The 22464-nt window shown below is 39.6% G+C and overlaps 1 protein-coding gene across 1 annotated transcript in view; it reads left to right on the forward strand.

Moving 5' to 3' along the window:
* Positions 1 to 2997: 2997 nt before the first annotated feature.
* FAM227A (family with sequence similarity 227 member A) overlaps positions 2998 to 22464 on the forward strand; it is a 101593-nt gene continuing 82126 nt past the window's right edge. Inside the window, exons 1-2 of the mRNA XM_089681986.1 lie at positions 2998 to 3077; positions 22064 to 22148. Of these exons, the coding sequence (XP_089538112.1) occupies positions 3009 to 3077; positions 22064 to 22148 (154 nt within the window). The 5' untranslated portion in view covers positions 2998 to 3008. The remainder of the gene's footprint in view (positions 3078 to 22063; positions 22149 to 22464) is intronic.

Genomic DNA, 22464 nt, shown 5'->3' on the forward strand with positions numbered 1-22464 from the left:
GGGGCACCCGCTGCTCCGTGTGTCCATTCTAACAAGGAGCAACGGCTCGGCCCTGCCCCCTCTCTCTTCTCATTGGCTCACTGCTGTGATTGACAGCAGTGGGAGCTAATGGCTGCCAATTCTGTCTCAGCCAATGAGAAGAGGGAGTCCGGAATAGCCAAGACTCCAGTGCACATCGCTGGATTGAGAGGGGGCTTAGGTGAGTATTGGGGGAGCTTGGGGGGGGATGCTGCACACAGGAGGTTTTTTACCTTCATGCATAGAATGCATGAAGGTAAAACCCTTGAGCGTTTAGAACCACTTTAAAGTTTAATCGATTGAATGCTGGAACTAAGAAAGAAAAGGAGTTTGCTAGCAGAAGGGTAGGGGAACAAAGGGGGATTACAGAATAATTATTATGGGAGGGGTAGTCCTTTGAGTTGTTTTTCTTCCGGCTATCATTGAGACCCTTTAAGAGCGTTGGTGCACTTAACAGCAGTCCCAGTTAACCAGCATGCAATATAGGTATAGTATAGGTTTGGAATAAATGTGGTATAGAGTGCAGTAGGAGTGTAGAATGGATTGGGTACACTTGGTGTCCTCTCAGTGGCTCAGTCCCTGCTAGGAATATCAGCAATGGGCAAATAGCCCTCTTAAGAGTCCGCAGGATGCTGCGGTGACTTCTAGCTGTAGAAAGGGGGTCCCCCTCGGTCTTTCCTCGAAAGCCTCCTGTGATCAGCAGTGGGAAGATTGGACCCTCCAGTCTCCCTGCCGCAGTGGTGCAGGTGCTGTAAAGTGGACAGTGCTAAACAGGTGATAAAGGCGCTGATTGGCTAAAGTTTTCAAGATATTTCCCAATAAAGATTTATACGCAGGTGAATATATTTGCCTACAAGGGAGGGAGGTGTCTGATGATCACGATGCCTTGTAACTTCTCGACAAAGTACGGTAGAACAATGAAAATGGTACCACATGGAAGTGTATACATTTATCTTCACTTTGAGACTAAAGATTATTACCTAACTGTAAGATATTGATCTTTTATTGCAAGGTACATTTGTCTTGGACAGATCTACAGGTCATACAGTTACATCTGGTGGCTTGTGAAAGTGTCATTGCCTAACATTGCCAAGGAACAGTTTTATGATATTTTCCCTCAGAAGGCAAGATGCCTTGAAACTGTGTAAACAATGCAGATAACTTCTGCTACATTTGTGGCGAAGTTACATTTGCATCTCAAAAGTGCAGTATGAAGGCAGTGATAAAAAAGGCACGCCACCTATATTTTGGATGCAAAATAGGGGATCAGGACAAGAGTTGTGTCCCTCATTATTGTTGCATTACATGTGCAACTTATATGCATTATTGGCTAAACAAGAAGGAAATGTCCATGCCTTTCGCAATCCAAATGGTGTGGAGGGAGCCCACCAATCATAGTAGCGAATGAAATTTTTGCATGGTTGCCCAGTTACAAAAGGGACCTCAAAAAGAAGTAGACCATGGAATATCCAAACATTCCATCCGCACTGTGTCCTGTACCCCATGGTGATGGCTTGCCAGTTCCAGATCCACCAGATTCCTACTCTCTAGACTCAGATGATGATAAGGGTGATGAGCAGTATGCCGCTGATCCAGGGCCATCAATATCAGCAGAGCCAAACTTTAGCCCACTCCTGAACCACATCTTATTTCACAGAGTGACCTAAATGACCTGGTCAGGGATTTGGAATTGCCTAAGAGTAAGGCAGAGCTACTGGGCTCCAGATTACAACAGTGAAACCTCTTGCAGAGTGATGTCAGCAAAAAGCACGAAAATGTTACATGAAAAACTAATAAATTAATGTAAAGTTATGCTACTGATATCAGTAAAAAGATAAATGTATAATGACTGGTGTGGCACAATTTTCATTGCTCTATCACATTTTGCAGAAAAGTTATGGAGCATACTCGCACATCCCCTTTGTAATTTTGAATTATTCTAATGCAATTTTGACCTGAAGCTTCATCTTGGAAACTGGAGCCAATTAATACTCAGGACTTAATTTTCCTTTATTAATGACCCAATACTGGTAAAATTTAGCTACTTAATTTCCAAGGCTTTGTCTTTATAGACCGGTGTTGTTAATGTGGGGCATCATAGGCCTGCCCCCCCTCAGGGGGCATTCCCACAACACGCTTGATTCACAGCATACTGATGCAGAGAGGGGTACTGATGTCATCATATTAGTACTGCTTATTGCATCACCGAGGACTGATCACCACTGGAGAAAAGAAAGGGGACCAATCTAAACAAAGAAAGAAAGCATGACATACAAACAAAGGGCTCTAGGAGAGAGATGGGGTTACTTTTGAGTAAATATGGAGCCAAGGGTCAGGATTTAGGGGACATAAACACTAAGAAAGTCTTAAAGAACTTTACCATTTTCTTGACCAAATGACAAAGTTATGTACATACTGGGACCTAATGACATGCTTTCCCTTTGAAATGCTCTCCTACAGAGATGCTACTTCTGCAACCCTTGTCATTTCATCCACTGCTCCTGACATCTTCTGTTGGTGTGCTTCTGGATTCTGTTGTCTATCATATCTGCTACTGGGCAGCCACTGATTTGGTAACATCTAAACACATAGTTCCTTTCTTGGTGTCTTACAGTTTCTGGGATGAGCCAGGAGTGTACATTGCGCTGTCCATGTGTCACAGGCAGTTTATTCAAAATAGAAAATGACTGGAAACAGGACTTTTTTGGCATATGTCTTCTGCTATAAAATTTTGCCTCCTAGCAAGTTTTTATTTAGGGACTTTGGCTCCACATTATGTGCTCCTTTGCTTTTCTCCTGATGAAGAATGTGAATGTTTTTCGTCCACTAAAGAGATAAAAAAAACGTCTGCATAATTTTCCTTCAACATTCATTTTCTTTCATCTTTATTCCTTCTTTAATTAGTAGACAATCCAGGTGCTTGTGTTTACAATTTTAATATAATGTTAATATATTTCCTAACCTAATTCCCAGCTTTTCTTATTGGTTCAATGGAAAATATCAGTCAGAAAATAGCACATTTGGAGGAGGAGATAAGGGCATTTGATACTCATGATTTGGTAAGATAGTGTTTGTTTATAATGATTATCATTATGGCTAGGATTTCTAATAAACAGGCAGCATCTTACTATTGAAATACATTTAATAATTGTATAATCTATTGTTTTTTCTACTAGCATGCATCATATATAATATGAAATAAAACACAAAATCAATTAGGAGTTATTCCTACAAGTATACTTTAGAGTTCCTCTGTCATTGGAGAAAAAGGGAGGTAGCCAGTTATGACCTCTTCCTCTGAATGTTACTTCTCTGGCTGTAATACTGCCTTTCTTTTTTCAACACAGTGATTTACAAAAGGAGTAGAATATGATCAACTTCAAAGTGAATTTTCATTTTATAAAGTAACTTTTCCCCTATCCAGTAGGATAAAGTACCCAATCACGTACAAAGAAAATTTTAAAAATAAAACTTTTCTTACAAATCATTGGATGATTTTAGTCAGCACAACTTCCCCTCATTCACTAAGCTAAGTGAAAATACACTTTGCAAAGAGAAAATTCAATGAAGGATTGCCCTATAAAGTGATCTAGTATCAGGTTTGGAGGCCAGTAGCTGAAACAGTAGGCAAGTTTGTGGTTATTACTAGGCCCGGTTCTGTAAACAAGCTAATGGTAAGTAAAGGGGAGAAAATGAACATAGTTGGTGATCAAGCCAAAGTCAGTAGCTAGATGTATCAGGTTTAAAGTAGAGGGGTGGTCAGTGAATCAGCAGCCAAGGGTTGGTATAACGGAACCGGACCCCGACTGCACTTGGGTACTTCCGTTAGACTCCCGCTTCCCTGTCCAAACACCGTCCATGGACACCACCGCTGACCATACAAGACTGGAGAACAACAGTCTTGAAATAAATCAGGAAATATACTACTTTATTTTAACACAGATACAAGATATATACATTCAAGGGAACAATCCCCCCTCCCTGCATAATGACACGGCAGGGCAAACCACACCCAGTAACAAGAGACACATCAGCAGACTGTCCCACCAGGGGGGAGGGCTACCGGAAACACCCCCCACCAAGCCAATACACACAAACACATACATCCCATAATAGTTTGCTCACACGCAAGACACACAATAGAACAATGGCAGGCAACCACATGACATTAAACAATGAACAACCCCCCACCCCAATATTAGGACATTTCACCCTGTACCCCTAACAGGCACAGGGTGACTTACACATTATAGGGATATGGGGAGCTGAGACAGGGGTCTCCCCACCCCTCCAAAGTGAGCTGTGTTCCATGGGCCCCCCACCCAAAGTGACTCCCTTCACAGTTGGCACACAAGTATTGGTAATAAGGAAGCAGTGTATAAGTAGAAACAATAAGCAAGACATTGGCATAAGCACAATAACCTGCCAAACAGATAATCTGCCAAGTGCAGAGTCATTGCTTATATAGGAAGTTTAGGGGAGGAGCTAGGATTTCAGCAGAAAACTGAGTATCAATGGAGCTTAGCCAAGAGATTAGACAGGGAACTATCTAGACTTTCAGGTGGCTAGTAGAAAGAACCCCTGCCAGACTCAACAGAGTCCCTGGGTTCTGATCTGATTCCTGATAGCCTTCCAGGATGGTTCCCGAATGTGTTTAGATTTTTGGTCGATAGCCTGACCTTGTCACCTACAGTATATAGAAGGTAGAAAGTGTTTTGCAATTGCTGTCAGCAGAAATGTATTTGTAATTTCCTGAGCTTCCTTCAATTTGTTAAAGTGTTACTAAACTCAGGACCCTGCATTCACTATATCTGGTCTCCCACAGTACACAGAACATGGAAGTGCAATTATTTTAGTAAATATAAACCGATAAATACCTTTTCTCATCAGTAGTCAGAGCAGTCTTGTGACTTCTATCAGTGTCCAGCTGAGCACTGGTTACAGTGTGTAGGAGGAGTTTTCTTTGTGCTCTAGTAGGATGCAAAATCCTTGACCTCTGTCTATACAGTGCTGATTGGCCCTGTGCTGATCACATGCACTCTCCCGGAAAAAAAAGAGCATTAGCTGCACGGGAATGAGCATTAACTGTCTTAGTTTCCTGACACATAAGGGCGTTGAAGAGGACAGCTGATCAGCATTCTTCTTATCACAGACATCCTGAGATATACTATATTGTGTAAGCAGGTTGTCACACTGAGTTGATGCTTCCTCAACTTATGATTCCTTGATCAGAGGAGAACTTGATTGGCAGCGTTTTCTTTACAATATTCTTTACAATGATTGGAAGCAAAACATATATAGTCAGTGTCCCCCAGTTAATTGATGGTTTATAAGTGGAAAATCAAGGGATACCAAAAATGACAGGAAATGTGTGTGATGCAGTCAGCCGAAAGCTGATAGTCTCACAGTGATGAGGCTCAATTTCAAGAGGAACAGTCTCATGCGTAACTGGCCCTGAAGTTAAAGGTGAACCATCAATGGTCTGCATATCAATAGGTGCAGATTTATTTCTCATTTCTATATCATTGTTTTGAGTAAATTATTCGTCTGCGACAATTCCTCTGACCCCAGAGTCCAGAATATCAAGAAATTTCACATCTCATAAGAATAAATTAAATAGAAATGACCGAATTATAAAATTTTATTTTCTTCATGAATTAACAGTGAGACAGACTAAGGAACAGTTTATTTGTTCAGACACTTAACCATAAGTTGTTTTTAAATATGAACACATATATATCTCAGATGATCTGAAACACAATGTGGTATATAGCACTAAACAGAGAAAACAACCAATACATCAGGTGAAATTAATAATAATGTCCAGACAAGTTGTCGCAGGATCTTGCGTAGAAGCTTAAAATGCCAGGATCAAATAGTAAAATTGCGCACTCACCAGACGCGCTATGGACAAGCGCATATGTTGTATGACCCCTGGAAATCCCTCATCTAGCGGGGAAGATAGATAACCATCCGGGAGCAGATAATCCTGGTGTAATGGACAGCCTCCAGGTCCAGGAATCCCCTTAAGGCTGGGTGAATATATGAGTAAGAAACTCCCTCCGGTGGTAAAGGTGAGTAATAGGATGTCCTAAAATTTATTAGCTCCAATAGGAGCCAAAAAACACCTCATAGTGTAGTAGGTAAAATCAAAGAATTTATTTCAAAAATATAATGGATAAAAACAGGGCAGAAACACTCAGACAGTGAATGATAAGAGTAAAGTGTGACATCTGATGATGTGCAGTGGCACGAAAGGCCTTAGGAGGAGCCAACAGAGCATGACATCTTAGCCGCCTGGAGCCACGAGGAGGCCCGGCGGCCATCTTACTTTTGGGTCAGTCACACTTTACTCTTATCATTCACTGTCTGAGTGTTTCTGCCCTGTTTTTATCCATTATATTTTTTAAATAAATTCTTTGATTTTACCTACTACACTATGAGGTGTTTTTGGGCTCCTATTGTAGCTAATAAATTTTAGGACATCCTATTACTCACCTTTACCACCGGAGGGAGTTTCTTACTTATATATTCACCCAGCCTTAAGGGGATTCCTGGACCTGGAGGCTGTCCATTACACCAGGATTATCTGCTCCCGGATGGTTATCTATCTTCCCCGCTAGATGAGGGATTTCCAGGGGTCATACAACATATGCGCTTGTCCATAGCGCGTCCGGTGAGTGCGCAATTTTACTATTTGATCCTGGCATTTTAAGCTTCTACGCAAGATCCTGCGAAAACTTGTCTGGACATTATTATTAATTTCACCTGATGTATTGGTTATCTTCTCTGTTTAGTGCTATATACCACATTGTGTTTCAGATCATGTGAGATATATATGTGTTCATAGATCTTATATTTATTAGCGCCGCACTTTTTATTTATGTGTATTTTTGAAGGTTTTACTGAGATTGCCTTGGGTGCATTGGCTGCTGATGGGAGAGCGCTCACTTTTTTATTTTTTCTCTGTTTTTAAATATGTTTGGGAAAGTTAAAAGGAATAATGTAAAAGTGAAAAATTCAGGTATGGTTTTACTGGGTGGACTGGCGTTTTTGCTGCGTGTGTAAAAGCGCAAAACTCGATGCAAAAAGCATTAACCACTTTTCAACCGCACTATAGCTTAAAAACGGCTACAGTGCGGTTGTCCAGTTCTTTGAGGGTGTCATGCGGACACAGCTAATCACATAACTAGGTAAAAGGCCAATCACAGCGGCCTTTTACCACGTGATCAGCTGTGTCCAATGACACAGCTGATCACAAATTAAATACAGTTGCCAGTTATCAGCAGCACTTTCCTCACGCTGTCACTGATTATCAGTGCCACCCATCAGTGCTGCCCATCAGTGCCGCACATCAGTGCTGCCAGTCATTGCCATCAGTCAGTGCTGCCAGCAGTGCCGCCCATCAGTGCTGCCTATCAGTGCCTCCTATCAGTGCCCATCATTTCTGCATATCAGTGCAGCATCATCAGTGCCTCTTCATCAATGCCTACCAGTGCCACCTCATCAGTGCTGCCTGTCAGTGCCCATCAGTGCTGCCTATCAGTGCTCAACAGTGCTGCCTATCAGTGCCTATCAGTGCAGCCTCATCAATGCACATCAGTGAAGGAGAAAAATTATAATCTATAAAAAATGATTTGCGCTTAGTGGAACAACAACCAAACAGAGTGCTGCTCCTAAAAAAGTTCAATAATAACCTTATAGTAATCTAAACATACACTTGGTGCGCATCTCTACATTTATAGCAATACAATATACACTATGTTTGTGAGTATATGTCTGCTTATTTTAAATAAAAAATGGTTTTAGCATATAACACCAATGCGGTCCTTTGATCCACTCTGGAGGGAATATCCGTTTATTGCACAAGAAGATTCCTTCTGGTGTCTGTCACAATATGCTGAGGAAGCGGTGAACGTATCCTATCAGTCAGATGAGTGCTGAGTATGAGCATACAAGTGTGTATTGATCTCTGGAAAGTGAGAACAATATTTTTGATAAGAGGCTGATCATTTATTTGGTGGAGGAATCACATTTGCTCACCACCTTTCAAGATTTGATTGAATCTTGGAGAATATATGTTGGTTTCTCTTTTCATATGGCGAATTGCTCTTATTTATTATAAAGTTGTGATTTGTTAGCCTTTTTTGTATTAAGAGGGTTCACAAGTGTATAATGTATTACTATAAATGTAGAGATGCGCACCAAGTGTATGTTTAGAAGGAGAAAAATTACCTTTTTACCAAATTTTATAATAGCAACAAAGAAAAACTTTTTTTTTCAAATTTTTTTTATCTTTTTTTGTATATAGTGCAAAAATAAAAACCCCAGTGGTGATTAAATACCACCAAAAGGTAACTCTATTTGTGTGAAAAAAAAATGATAAAAATTTCATATGGGTACAGTGTTGCATGACAGCGCAATTGTCATTCAAAGTGCAAGAGCACTAAAAGCTGAAAATTGGCCTAGGCAGGAAGGGGGTAAAAGCGCCTGGTAGGCAAGTAGTTAAAAAATGGATCAAACGCAAAAAGCATAGTTGTGAATCAAGCCTTACACCTAAGCGTTTTCCGCAGCATTTTGCGCTTTACAGAAACGCACTACAGTCCATTTAACATGATTTCCTATGGAACACGTTCACAGCTCCGCATATTCACTCGGTGCATTTTTTGGAAAGGTTCAGGGACTTTTTTGAATGCAAAAAGTTGTATTTCTGGTTCTATAGACATCAATGGAAATGCTGCAGAAAAGCATATAGTGCATTTTGTATGCGTTTTTGCCACGTTTTGGATGTGTTTTGTGTTTTAAATCTGCCTAACAACAAGAAAAAATTGCAAACCGCATAAAAAACGCAGGTGTAAAAGCGCAAAATGCAATGCAAAAGCAATGCAAAAGCAATGCAAACGGATCAAACGCAAACTGCATAGATGTGAACCTAGCCTAAGGGTCGATGTACACTGCAGCTAATTAACTCACGTTCAGGAGCTTTTCTGCGTTTTTTTCAGCAGCTCCTGAACTCTCCCTAATATTTTCCTATGTGTCCATGTACACTATGTCATTTACAGTCATTTACAGGCAGTTGAGTTTACAGTCGTTTTTTTGAACGTACCAAACTTGCGTTCAGGAGTAGATTTCATGAGCGTTTCAAATGCCAAATGCTTGTAAACGCAGCTAACCGTGTTTATAAGCGTTTGCATTTAGAAGCGTATTTGACTGGTCCATGTGCAGGGCACAATTCACTAAGCGGTATCCTAACACATCCTAGTATGCAGTAGGATACCACATAGCATTTAAAAAAAAGCCAAAAACATTTCAATCCACTAAAAAAGGTTACTAAAATACCGCATGATTTTATCAAGTCATGCGGAATTTTAGTAGTGAAAAGCATGCATCATGTTTCAGCTGTCAGCGGGATTCCCACAATGCATTCCCTACAACCTTGGCTGGTGGTTGTGGGGGTCTGCGGGTAGGAGGCTTATCGGAATCTGGAAGCCCCCTTTAGCAAGGGAGCCCCCAGATCCTGCCCCCCCCCCCACGTGAATGAGTATGGGTTACATGGTACTGCTACCCATTCACAAAAAAAAGCTGTAGTGTGAAAAATGACAGGAGTCATTCTTTGACAACTCCCTTAATAAAAGAATGTCCCCCGAAGTAGATCCAACGTCAATCATGATGTCCGCCGCCACCGCTCTGAAGAAAAGAAAAAAAAAACGCTCCGCTACCAACGCTGGCCCTCGACCATCTGCTCAGAAGCTCGTTTGACAGTTCTTAAATATGTAAGGGGCAGGAGGGGGAGCTCTTACATATTTTACAAATATTTATTTGTAAAAAGTGTTGAAAGCCATTTACCATTTTCCTTCCATTTCACAATTATGTGCCACTTTGTGTCGGTCTAACTCATAAAATCCCAATAAAATACATTTATGGTTTTGGCTGTAACATGATAGAATGTGGAAAATTTTAATTTCACTGGTGATGTCAGTGGCAGTTAGTCATTTCCCCCCAGCGTAAATTAGTGTTAGATTGCCTGCCGCACTATCGCAGTCCTGTTATAAGTCACTGATCACCGCCATTAGTAGTATAGAAAAAATAAATACATAAAAATTCCAGTATAATATCCCATAGTTTGTAGATGCTATACCTTTTACACAAACCAATCAATAAACCATTATGTGATTTTGTTTTTACCAAGGACATGTAGCTGAATACATTTTGAAAAAAAATTTATGAAAAAATTAGATTTTTTAAAATTTTTTATTGGACATGTGTTATAACAGAAGGTAAAAATATTTATTTTTACAAAATTGTCAGTTTTCATTTACAGTCAGGTCCATAAATATTGGGACATCGACACAAATCTAACATTTTTGGCTCTATACACCACCACAATGGATTTGAAATGAAACGAACAAGATGTGCTTTAACTGCAGACTGTCAGCTTTAATTTGAGGGTATTTACATACAAATCAGGTGAACGGTGTAGGAATTACAAGAGTTTGCATATGTGCCTCCCACTTATTAAGGGACCAAAAGTAATGGGACAATTGGCTTCTCAGCTGTTTCATGGCCAGGTGTGTGTTATTCCCTCATTATCCCAATTACAATGAGCCGATAAAAGGTCCAGAGTTCATTTCAAGTGTGCTATTTGCATTTAGAATCTGTTGCTGTCAACTCTCAAGATGAGATCCAAGGAGCTGTCACTATCAGTGAAGCAAGCCATCATTAGGCTGAAAAAACAAAACAAACCCATCAGAGAGATAGAAAAAACATTAGGCGTGGCCAAAACAACTGTTTGGAACATTCTTAAAAAGAAGGAATGCACTGGTGAGCTCAGCAACACCAAAAGACCCGGAAGACCATGGAAAACAACTGTGGTGGATGACCGAAGAATTCTTTCCCTGGTGAAGAAAACACTCTTCACAACAGTTGGCCAGATCAAGAACACTCTCCAGGAGGTAGCTGTATGTGTGTCAAAGTCAACAATCAAGAGAAGACTTCACCAGAGTGAATACAGAGAGTTCACCACAAGATGTAAACCATTGGTGAGTCTCAAAAACAGGAAGGCCAGATTAGAAATTGCCAAGCGACATCTAAAAAAGCCTTCACAGTTCTGGAACAACATCCTATGGACAGATGAGACCAAGATCAACTTGTACCAGAGTGATGGGAAGAGTATGGAGAAGGAAAGGAACTGCTCATGATCCTAAGCATACCACCTCATTAGTGAAGCATGGTGGTGGTAGTGTCATGGCGTGGGCATGTATGGCTGCCAATGGAACTGGTTCTCTTGTATTTATTGATGGTGTGACTGCTGACAAAAGCAGCAGGATGAATTCTGAAGTGTTTCGGGCAATATTATCTGCTCATATTCAGTCAAATGCTTCAGAACTCATTGGACGCCGCTTCACAGTGCAGATGGACAATGACCCAAAGCATACTGCAAAAGCAACCAAAGAGTTTTTTAAGGGAAAGATGTGGAATGTTATGCAATGGCCAAGTCAATCACCTGACCTGAATCCGATTGAGCATGCATTTCACTTGCTGAAGACAAAACTGAAGGGAAAATGCCCCAAGAACAAGCAGGAACTGAAGACAGTTGCAGTAGAGGCCTGGCAGAGCATCACCAGGGATGAAACCCAGTGTCTGGTGATGTCTATGCGTTCCAGACTTCAGGCTGTAATTGACTGCAAAGGATTTGCAACCAAGTATTAAAAAGTGAAAGTTTGATTTATGATTATTATTCTGTCCCATTACTTTTGGACCCTTAACAAGTGGGAGGCACATATGCAAACTGTTGTAATTCCTACATCGTTCACCTGATTTGGATGTAAATACCCTCAAATTAAAGCTGACAGTCTGCAGTTAAAGCACATCTTGTTCCTTTCATTTCAAATCCATTGTGGTGGTGTATAGAGCCAAAAATGTTAGAATTGTGTTGATGTCCCAATATTTATGGACCTGACTGTATATCGCAAAAAATAAAAAATCCAGAGGTGATCAAATACCACCAAAAGAAAGTTTTATTTGTGTGAAAAAAAAATTATATGAATTTTGTTTGGGTACATTGTTGCATGACCGCGCAATTGTTAAAGTAACGCAGTGCCGAATAGCAAAAAAAAAGGTCTGGTCAGGAAGGGGGTAAATCGTTCCAGAGGGCAAATTGATTAAAGGGATACTAAACACACACTGTTTAATTTACATTATCCCTTCTATTTATATATGTGGATGACGGCACTGTATATATTTTAATTTAAAAAAATCGAAATACCCTATTCCTAATTGATATACAGCTGTCACATGACCCAGATCTTTCCCAACCTGTCTGCAGGGAAACATAAGCAGAAGGAGCTTCTAGTCCTCTGCTGCTGGTCACATGTTCAAAATAAAAAAAACAGCCTTTGGAATACAGAGTAAAAATAAATAAATATATTAACCACTTGCCCTCCTGAGGATTTACCCCCCTTTCTGGCCAGGCCATTTTTTGCGTTACGGCGCTGTGTTATTTTAACTGACAATTGTGTGGTCATGCAACACTGCACCCAAATGAAATTTCTGTCCCTTTTTCCCCACGAATTGAGCTTTCTTTTGGTGGTATTTGATCACTTGTGTGGTTTTTATTTTTTGCGCTATAAAAAAAAAGACTGATAATTTTGAACAATATTTTGAACTTTTTGCTATTAAACAAGTCCAGTAAAAAAATCAAATTTCCTCATAAATATAGGCCAAAATGTATTCTGCGACAAAAAAAAAAAATCTCAATACGTGTAAATTAATTGGTTATATGAAAGTTATAGCGTTTAGAAATGGCGGTATAGATACTGGGATTTTTTTCCTCTACTACTAGTGGCAGCAATCAGTGACTTTTAGCGGGACTGCAGCGGACATTCTGACACTGGGGGGGGGGACTGACTTCCCCAGTCACACCAATACAGTGATCAGTACTAAAAAAAAGCACTGTCACTGTACTAATGACACTGGGCAGGAAGAGGTTAACATGAGAGATTATCAAGGGGTTAACTGTATGTAGGGAGTGTTTTATTAGGGGGTGGGGGATGCTTGCTTCACTGTAAGCACACTGATCAGGATGGCACTGAGCAGTGTGCCTGACCTGACAGCCTGAGCTGACATGGAGGAAGACTGTTTGTAAACAAAACAGTCTTCCTCCCTGTTGGAGATGCTCGGTAATTAGTGGGTGCCAGCAGGTAATTACTGGCCGGGACCTGGTGATTGACAGCCGCGAATGGTGGTGCGAGCCGCGCATATGCCCCTTACCCGGGAATGCAAAATCACGTATATATGCGTCATTTTGCTCACCCGTGCCGCCCTGTAGCAGTATTTCTACTATAGGGCAGTCGGGAAGCAGTTAATAAACTGTTTTAAATTGGCATACAAAAATATATTTGAAATCAAATTTTTATTATTTTGTGGAAAAAAAATGGTGTGGGCAGATTTCTGCCAGTCACAGGCTGTGTCACGCCCGCCAGGAGCCTGTGTCTTAGAATAAGAGAGAAGTGAAGCATCCTGCCCCCATTGTGTTTAGCTGGTTCGTGGGCATGTATACGCCCACATGTGTGACTCTCAGATGTAAGGAAATAGAGAGGAAATGCTCAGCATAGAAACTCACCGAAAACTGAGCATGTGCAGAGTTGCCACTACAGCTGCAAAATCCCTAGATGGACTGGGGACATGAACAGAAGATAGATATAGCAGCAGGATTAGCCAGGTTTTTTGCAGAATACAGAAAACAAATCTCACAGTGACTCAATGAGTAAATATGAACAGCATGTAATACAGCATTTATTGATAGCTTTCTATGATGTGGGTTTAGTGGCACTTTAAACAAGTATTTGGATGAAAGTTTCAAGGTCATTACTCTGGCAAGCTTACCTTTAACCACTTGCCATCCTGAGGATTTACCCCCTTTTTGCTATTCGGCGCTGCACTAATTCAACTGATAATTGTGTGATCATGCAATGCTGTATCCAAACGAAATGTACATCTTTTTTTTTCACACAAATAGAGCTTTCTTTTTGTAGTATTTGATCACCTGTGTGCTTTTTATTTTTTATAAACAAAAAAAGACAGAACATTTTGAAGAATAACTATATCTTTTACTTTCGGCTATAAAAAATATATAGTAAACTCAAAGTTAGCCATAAATTTAGGCCAAAATGTATTCTGCTACGTGTTTTTGGTAAAAAAAATCCCAATAAGTGAATATTGATTGCTTTGTGTGAAAGTTATAGCATCTACGAACTATGGTATAGATGCTGCAATTTACGCCATTTTTTGCTATACTGTGCTGCACTAGTTTAACTAACAATTGTGCGGTCCACATGTGTGAGACTTTTTGGGAGCCTAGCCACATACAGGAGCCTGAAATTCAATGACCACTGTGAAAGCCTGAAGGTGTATAACTTCCTCATTTCACTTCCTCACTACATATAACAGTTATGGAGGCTCTGAATGCCTGGATAGTACCAACCCCCCCCCCCCCCCCCGCCCTCAAATAACCCATTTTTGGAAAGTAGACACCACAAGGAATTTACAAAGAGGCATGGTGAGAATTTGCAGATCTAATTTTTTCTCACAGGGTTTTGAAACATAAAAAAAGAAAAATATGTTTATGTTTTCTTTCTTCATTTTCCAAAAACTTGTGGCAACAAAAACAATACTCACCATGCTTCTAATCAAATTCCTTGGGGTGTCTACTTTCCAAAAAGGGGTCATTGGGGGGGGGGGGTTAGGTGCTACCCTGGCATTTCAGGACTTCCGAAACTGTGATAGGTAGTCAGAAAGTGTAATGAGGAAATAAAGCTCTTTAAAAGCCTGAAGGTGCTTATTGAATTTTGGGGTCCTGTACTTGGCTAGACTGCCAAAAAGTCTCTCACATGTGGTACCCCCATACTCGTGCAAAATCCCTAGATGGACTGGGGACATGAACAGAAGATAGAGATAGCAGCAGGATTAGCCAGGTTTTTGCAGAATACAGAAAACAAATCTCATAGTGACTCAATGAGTGAATATGAACAGCATGTAATACAGCATTTATTGATAGTTTTCTATGATGTGGGTTTAGTAACACTTTAAACAAATATTTGGATGAAAGTTTCAAGGTCATTACTCTGGCAAGTTTACCTTTAACCACTTGCCATCCTGAGGATTTACCCCCTTTTTGCTATTCGGCGCTGCACTAATTCAACTGATAACTGCGTGGTCATGCAATGCTGTATCCAAACGAAATGTACATCTTTTTTTTCACACAAATAGAGCTTTCTTTTGGTGGTATTTGATCACCTGTGCACTTTTTATTTTTTATAAACAAAAAAAGACAGAAAATTTTGAAGAATAACTATATTTTTTACTTTTGGCTATAAAAAATATATAGTAAACTCAAAGTTAGTCATAAATTTAGGCCAAAATATATTCTACTACATGTTTTTGGTAAACAAAATCCCAATAACTGTATATTGATTGCTTTCTGTGGAAGTTACAGCATCTACGAACTATGGTATAGATACTGCAATTTACGCCATTTTTTGCTATACTGTGCTGCACTAGTTTAACTAACAATTGTGTGGTCCACATGTGTGAAACTTTTTGGGAGCCTAGCCACATACAGGAGCCTGAAATTCAATGACCACTTTGAAAGCCTGAAAGTGTGTAACTTCCTCATTTCACTTCCTCACTACCTATCACAGTTTTGAAGGCCCTGAATGCAAGTTTAGCACCAACCCCCCCCCCCCTCAAATAACCCCTTTTTGGAAAGTAGACACCACGAGGAATTTAAAAAGAGGCATGGTGAGAATTTGCAGATCTAATTTTTTCTCACAGGGTTTTGAAACATAAAAAAAAAAAGAAAAATATGTTTATGTTTTCTTTCTTCATTTTCCAAAAACTTGTGGCAACAAACAATACTCACCATGCTTCTAATCAAATTCCTTGGGGTGTCTACTTTCCATAAAGGGGTCATTGGGGGGGGGGGGGGGTTAGGTGCTACCCTGGCATTTCAGGACTTCCGAAACTGTGATAGGTAGTCAGAAAGTGTAATGAGGAAATAAAGCTCTTTAAAAGCCTGAAGGTGCTTATTGGATTTTGGGGTCCTGTACTTGGCTAGACTGCCAAAAAGTCTCTCACATGTGGTACCCCCATACTCGTGAGAAGTAGCAGAATGTATTTTGGGGAGTAATTCCACATATACCCATGGCACGTGTGAGCAATAAATTATTTAAGTGACAATTTTGTGTGAAGAAAAAAAAATTTTTTTGTAATTTTCCAAAAACTTGTGGTAAAACAATACATTTTTCTATTGACTTAACATGCCTCTCAGAAAATAGTTTGTGGTGTCTACTTTGCAAAAAGGGGTCATTTTGAGGAGTGGGGGCATTTTATGCCCAACATTAGAAGTTTATGCCACACATCATTCAGTTTTCTAACAACCTGAAGACCAAGCCTTTTCTGACACTTTTTGTTCACATGAAAAAATTCTGTATTTTTTGCTAGGAAATTACTTTGAATCCCCAAACATTATATTTTTGTAAAGCAGACACCCTAGTGAATAAAATGGTGGGTACTGCAATTTTTTATGTCACATAGTATTCGCGCAGCAATTTTTCAAATGCAAATTTGTTTAAATAAATACACTTTTTTTACTTTTAGTGCACAAAAACACAATACATTGGCCAATTATTTGGTACAATATAAAAAATTATGGTATGCAGAGTAAATAGATACAAACATGACATGCTTTAAAACTGTGCACGCCCCGTGCAAATGGCGACAAACTGCATACAATTTTAATATCCATAGGCAACACTTTAAAAGCCTTTACAAGCTACCATTTTAGATTTACAGAGGAGGTCTAGGGCTAGAATTACTGCCCTCGATCTGACGTTTGCGCCGATACCTCACATGCATGGTGCAACTGCTGTTTAAATATCGGCACAGGGTCAACGCTCGGACATGCAGATGCATGCTCGCGCGGTGGGGGTGAGAGTGCTTCTTTTTTTTTTAAGTTATTTTGACTTTTTAAATTATTTTTACACTGTCCCGTTCATTTTTTTTTATCACTTTTGATGCTACCACAGGGAATGCAAATATCCCCTATAACTTCAATGGGCATTGTCATGTTTTCTTTTTTGAGAAATCTGGGTTCTATCTGACTCTAGATATCTCCTCTGCCCTTACATTATCTATTCCCACCAAGATCGGTGTGATCAGATGCTTTCCCAATTTACAAATGGCACTGTTTATATCCTGCAAAACTGAAGTGATGAAATGCTCATAGCTTCCAATTTCTTAGACTATAGATATGATTGGCACCATTCTGGTCTCCAATCAGCTCTATGGTCAGCTGGCAGAAATACTGGCTGCATTCGCAGGTTCCTCCGATGGCACGGGACTGCCCGAGAAGGCCATGGAAGGCAGCGGGGGAGTAGGGCATCCTCTTCAGCTGCTTGTAAAAGCAATCCTGCAGCTAATTAGCCAATATGATTGCTTTTATATGAAAGCTGATTGCCAGCTGAAAAAAGCTGATTGCCTGCAGCTGTAGGCATCATCCTGGTATAACCATTCAAAGTCCACATATGTACCAGTGTGTCACTGGTCCTTGTTGGGTATATATGCTATGTTCTTTTTTTTTGTATGCAGCCTATGGGCTGAATGAAAAAAAGAGAAGAAATCTTTGCCAGAAAAAGTGTGGTATGCCTACCATTAGAATATACCGCTTTGCATCCACCCACTTCTAATGGTGGACACACATTAGGTCGCACGGTGCCACATGCACCAATTCCAAGATTGTTCAAATGTCTAAATAGTGACATGCTTGAATAAAAATTATCCACGTATAAGTGGTACTCCAGATGGAAAAAGGATGACACCAAGTCCCAAACTATCTTGCCACTACTCCCCATGTAGTCTGGGAATCCAGGGTGCTCCACTATCTTTTCACTCATAAATCTGAAACGTATACAGTATGTATAGCCTGTTGCACTCTCACAGGTTTTATATATCTTGACCCCATATCTGGCATGCTTGCTGGGGAGAAATTGTTTGAATGCAAGGCTGCCAGAAATATTCATGAGGGACTTATCAACGCAGATGTTTTGCAGGGGAGTATAGACATCTGCAAATTTTGGTTAAGGTGATTTACGAGGGGCCAAATTTTGTGGAGCCGGTCAAATTCAGGGCCACCCCGAGGACGACAGAGTGTGTTATCACTGAAATGCATGGCCATGGCAGCAGAGGACACGAGCATATGATGAATCAGGTCTGTGGACCAATACAACCGCAATTAACCACTTTAGATTTATTTAGGAGGTCTAGTGCTAGAATTGCTGCCCATGACCTGACAATTGTGGTGATACCTCACACGTGTGCGATAGTGATTGTTTCCCCTCACATGTGGGGGACCAATGCGTGCATTTGCCTTTGGGCGTGAGCACGGGGGGGGGGGGGGGGCAGGGTTACTTTAATTTAAAAAAAAGTGACAGTCACATGGAATGTAAACATGACAGCAATAGACAAGTGACAGGTATTTTTATGGAATGAATTGAGGTTTATGGGACCCCAAATCACTTTTCTGCACTTGAAAGCATTCAAAACACCAAGATCTGTGTTTTTGAATGCTTTCAGATTTTTAAAAATGGTGTCGAAAGTGTCTGTATAAACCGGTAGTGATGTCAGGTCATCACTTCTGGTTTACAATAAAGGAGAGCCCATCAAAGTCAATTCCAGCTTTGTTTGGCTGTCCAGCCAGCCACCGAATGGTCGCCCAGGACTCCCGGTGGGACGTGAAATTTCTAGAATGCGGCGAGGGGGGGGGGGCAATAGAGCAGGTTTTAGCTGCTAGAAGTGGCTAGAAGTGAGGATACGTCACTGTAAGGCTACGTTCACACTAGCCTTGTGTGCAGGCGGCAGAGAGGCGTTTGGGAAGCGTTTTTACCGCTTCCCAAACGCCTCTGCCAATTCTGCACATTACAGCACATGGTGCTGTTCTAACGGGAGCGTTTGCGTCGCGTCGCGTTGCGTCGCGGCAAATCGGACGCCTCTGGACGAGTCAGGAGGCTTTGAAGCCTCCTATTCTCGTCTATGGTGCCGCTCCGCAAACGCCCGGCCGGCGTTTGTGGTGCGGTTGCGACGCGGTTGCGGGGCGTTTGCGGAGCGGTAACACCACTCAAACTGCATTATAGGCATTTGTGGGGCGTTATTAACGCTCGGCAAACGCCTAGCAACTGCCGCTAAACCGCGCATGCGGCGTTTGCGGAGCGTTTGCCGAGCATTAAAAAACGCTCCGCAAACGCCGGACCAACGCTTGCCAAACGCTATAGGGGCATTTGGCAAGCGTTGGCAAAACAGCCTAGTGTGAACGAGCCCTTAAACCCAACATTTCATATTCTTGATACGTGCCTCCTGTACCATTTATGTGTATGAAAAAGTATTATGTTCTTTTGTATTGCTTCCTTTGTGTGAAATCCCTGGTGTTCCTGCAAGTCCCTCTGATTTCCTATTAAAAAAAACTGACTACACTAGGCATGAGAGCACAGCATGGTCAGTTCTCTAGATGCGCTGGGAACTCAGTGTGCTCTCCTCCAATGATCAGACTTCTCCTGACACAGCCCCACCTTGCACAATCATTCATTGGAAAGCTCAGTGTGCTGCTGTTTCTTCTCCCTCACCTCTCTGTGCAGCTGAGAACAGAAGGTCTGGTATCACTTATAAAAAAATCTATGTATACACAAATGTTTTGTCTTTCATTTCTATTTTAAAAAGAATGATTGTTTTACAAGGTGAGGGTTTACATATACAATACTTGCAGAGGCATGGCTTAAATAGGATGTTTAGAGGAGTAGTAAGGAGTTCATCAGAAAACTGGGTATCAATGGAGATTAATCAAAAAATCAGGCAGGAAACTATCCAGAGCTTCAGGTGGCTAGTAGGAAGAGCTGCTGCTAGGCACAACAGGGACCCTGGGTTTGGATCCAGATCATGACACCATGGTAACTGAAACAGTTGCTGTGCCCCCCAATGAATGATACAGAAAACAGGTTTGGCTGGAGTTAGGCTCTAAAAAAATAGAAATAATAATTTGCCATTTGTGCTATAGTCTCAGTAAATTAGCTTCAGTTTAATCTGGGCCCAGAGTATCATTACTAGGTAGATATGTGCATAACAAAAAAACCTGTTTTGTTAATTTCCGATCGATTCATTAAGTTACTAATTTCATTTTGCTGCATTTGTAACAAAATTAGTTTTGTTTAGTTTTGTTTTGAAAATATCCGATCCAAATGCATTGTGAAGATTATCTGGTTCTATTCGAATTTCGAAAGCCAGCTATATTCTGTTTTATTCTCTTCTATTGTTTCTATTCTATTCTTTTATTTTCTATTCTATTTGTTTATGTTCTGTTCTATGCTGTTTTACTTTATTCTTTTCTATTTTATTCTTTTCAAAATTCGAATTTCGGAAAATGGCTATATTCTTTCTATTTTATTCTATTCTATTTTTTTTTATGTTCTATTTGGTGTTGCGCTTTAAAAAGATATATATATTTTTGCAATTGAAAAATGCTGAATATATATAAATCCACCATGACGTATAACATAACCAAAATGTAACACAAAGTGAATAAAAAAAGCGAACAAATTATATATAAAGGTAAGTCCCCTTTAAATAAATGTAAAGCAATTACCTTTAGATTCAATATGGACTCCTGATGTAATTTCCAAATGGTGCAATATCATTGGTGCCACCCGTCACCAGAAATAGTGACTAGGATGCAGGCTTACCAAATATGTTTGACCTCTTTATTCAGAGAAGTCAACATGAGCTCAAATCGGCACAACCTCAGTCATGTCTCTCCATGCTTTTCACAGTGATTCCACTCCACCAGTTTGCAATTTAAAATTTCATGCAATCCACATCATGTAAAGACAGCACATATAATATAGAGTCACACTTACAAACATAAAATAAAATGCACATATCTGAAAATTCACCCAATGATGTCACTAGGGAGGCTCTGTCCATTCTATTCTTTTGTTTTCTATTCTATTGTTTTCTGTTCCTTTCTTTTCTTTTCTATAATTGTATTTTCTATTCTATTCTGTTTTGTTTTATTCTATTATATGCTTTTCTAAATTCAAATTTCTGAAGACTGTTATATTCTATTTTATTATTTTTTTTCCCTATTCTAGTCTAATTTATTCTATTCTTTTATTTTCTATTTTATTCTTTTTTTTTGTCCTGTTCATTTATTTTCTATTCTATTTCTATTCCTTTATTTTCTGTTGTGTTCTGTTTATTCTTTTCTATTCTGTTTTTTCTATTCTATTGTTTATGAAATTTAAATATCGGAAGACGCTATATAGTTTTTCTTTTATTCTATTCTATTCAAAATTAGAATTTCAGAAGATGGCTATGTTCTTTCTATTCTATTTTATTCCTTTCTTTTCTATTTTATTCTATTCTTTTATTTCTATTTTATTCAATTTTTTTTCAAAATTCAAATTCCAGAAGATGGCTATATTCTATTTTATTTTATTCTATTCTATTCTATGGTAATGTATTTTATTCTTTTTTATTCTATTCTTTTATTTTCTATTCTATTCCTTTATTTTGTATTCTATTCTATTCTTCTTGAAATTCAAATTTTGGAAGACAGCAATATTCCAATACACAGAGTCTTTGAAGGAAATTAGCAAAAGTCAGCAATATGTTTACATTTCGAATTTGGTTTCAAATTCAATTTTTCTTTCAAATATGTGTGGAATTTCGTTTGAATTTTGTTTTGTTATTTCAGACTCATTTAAATTCGTTACTATTGTTATTTGGAAATTCGGATACATCCGATTTTCTGAATAATGAAAAATGTGTCCAAATTTCAATTTGGAACAAAATGATGTCTATTACTAAGGTAAATTTTCTTTTTACAAGACTAAGACATGTAGCTAAGCCCTTTAGGTACAATATATTGCAACAATGCCAGGTGGAGTATTCATTCAGTGAAAGTGTCTCCCATTTTATGTGTCATATATATATGTTGATGCAGGTGATAGAGTCTTCAGAGCTTCATGGAATGATATCTCCTCATGATCATCATACATCAAATTATAAAGTTACTGGATCACTGAAAGGTACCCACTTTACATTGACTTATTTTAGCATTCTTTTTATCTATGATGTGAGGAAAAGTATGCAGAAATTCAGATAGAGTTTTGTCTTGGTCATTGGTGGTCAACTAGAAAATTATTGAGGGCTTCAAGTGGGGCCCCAACACTTTGAAAGAACAGAACAATGGCATGGGGTTCTATATTTCATCTTACATTTGGGACCTGTGCAAGTATTCAGAGATTGTGTTTCCAGCCTACAGAAACAGTCTTTTGTTTACTGGCTGCTGCAGGAGCTGCTGTTTCTATGAATGTAAGAAGTATTGATGACTTTACATTAAGT

This window comes from Staurois parvus, unplaced genomic scaffold (genome assembly GCF_062004578.1).
Source record: "Staurois parvus isolate SC_StPar_1 unplaced genomic scaffold, SC_StPar_1.0 ptg000282l, whole genome shotgun sequence".
NCBI lineage: Eukaryota > Metazoa > Chordata > Amphibia > Anura > Ranidae > Staurois > Staurois parvus.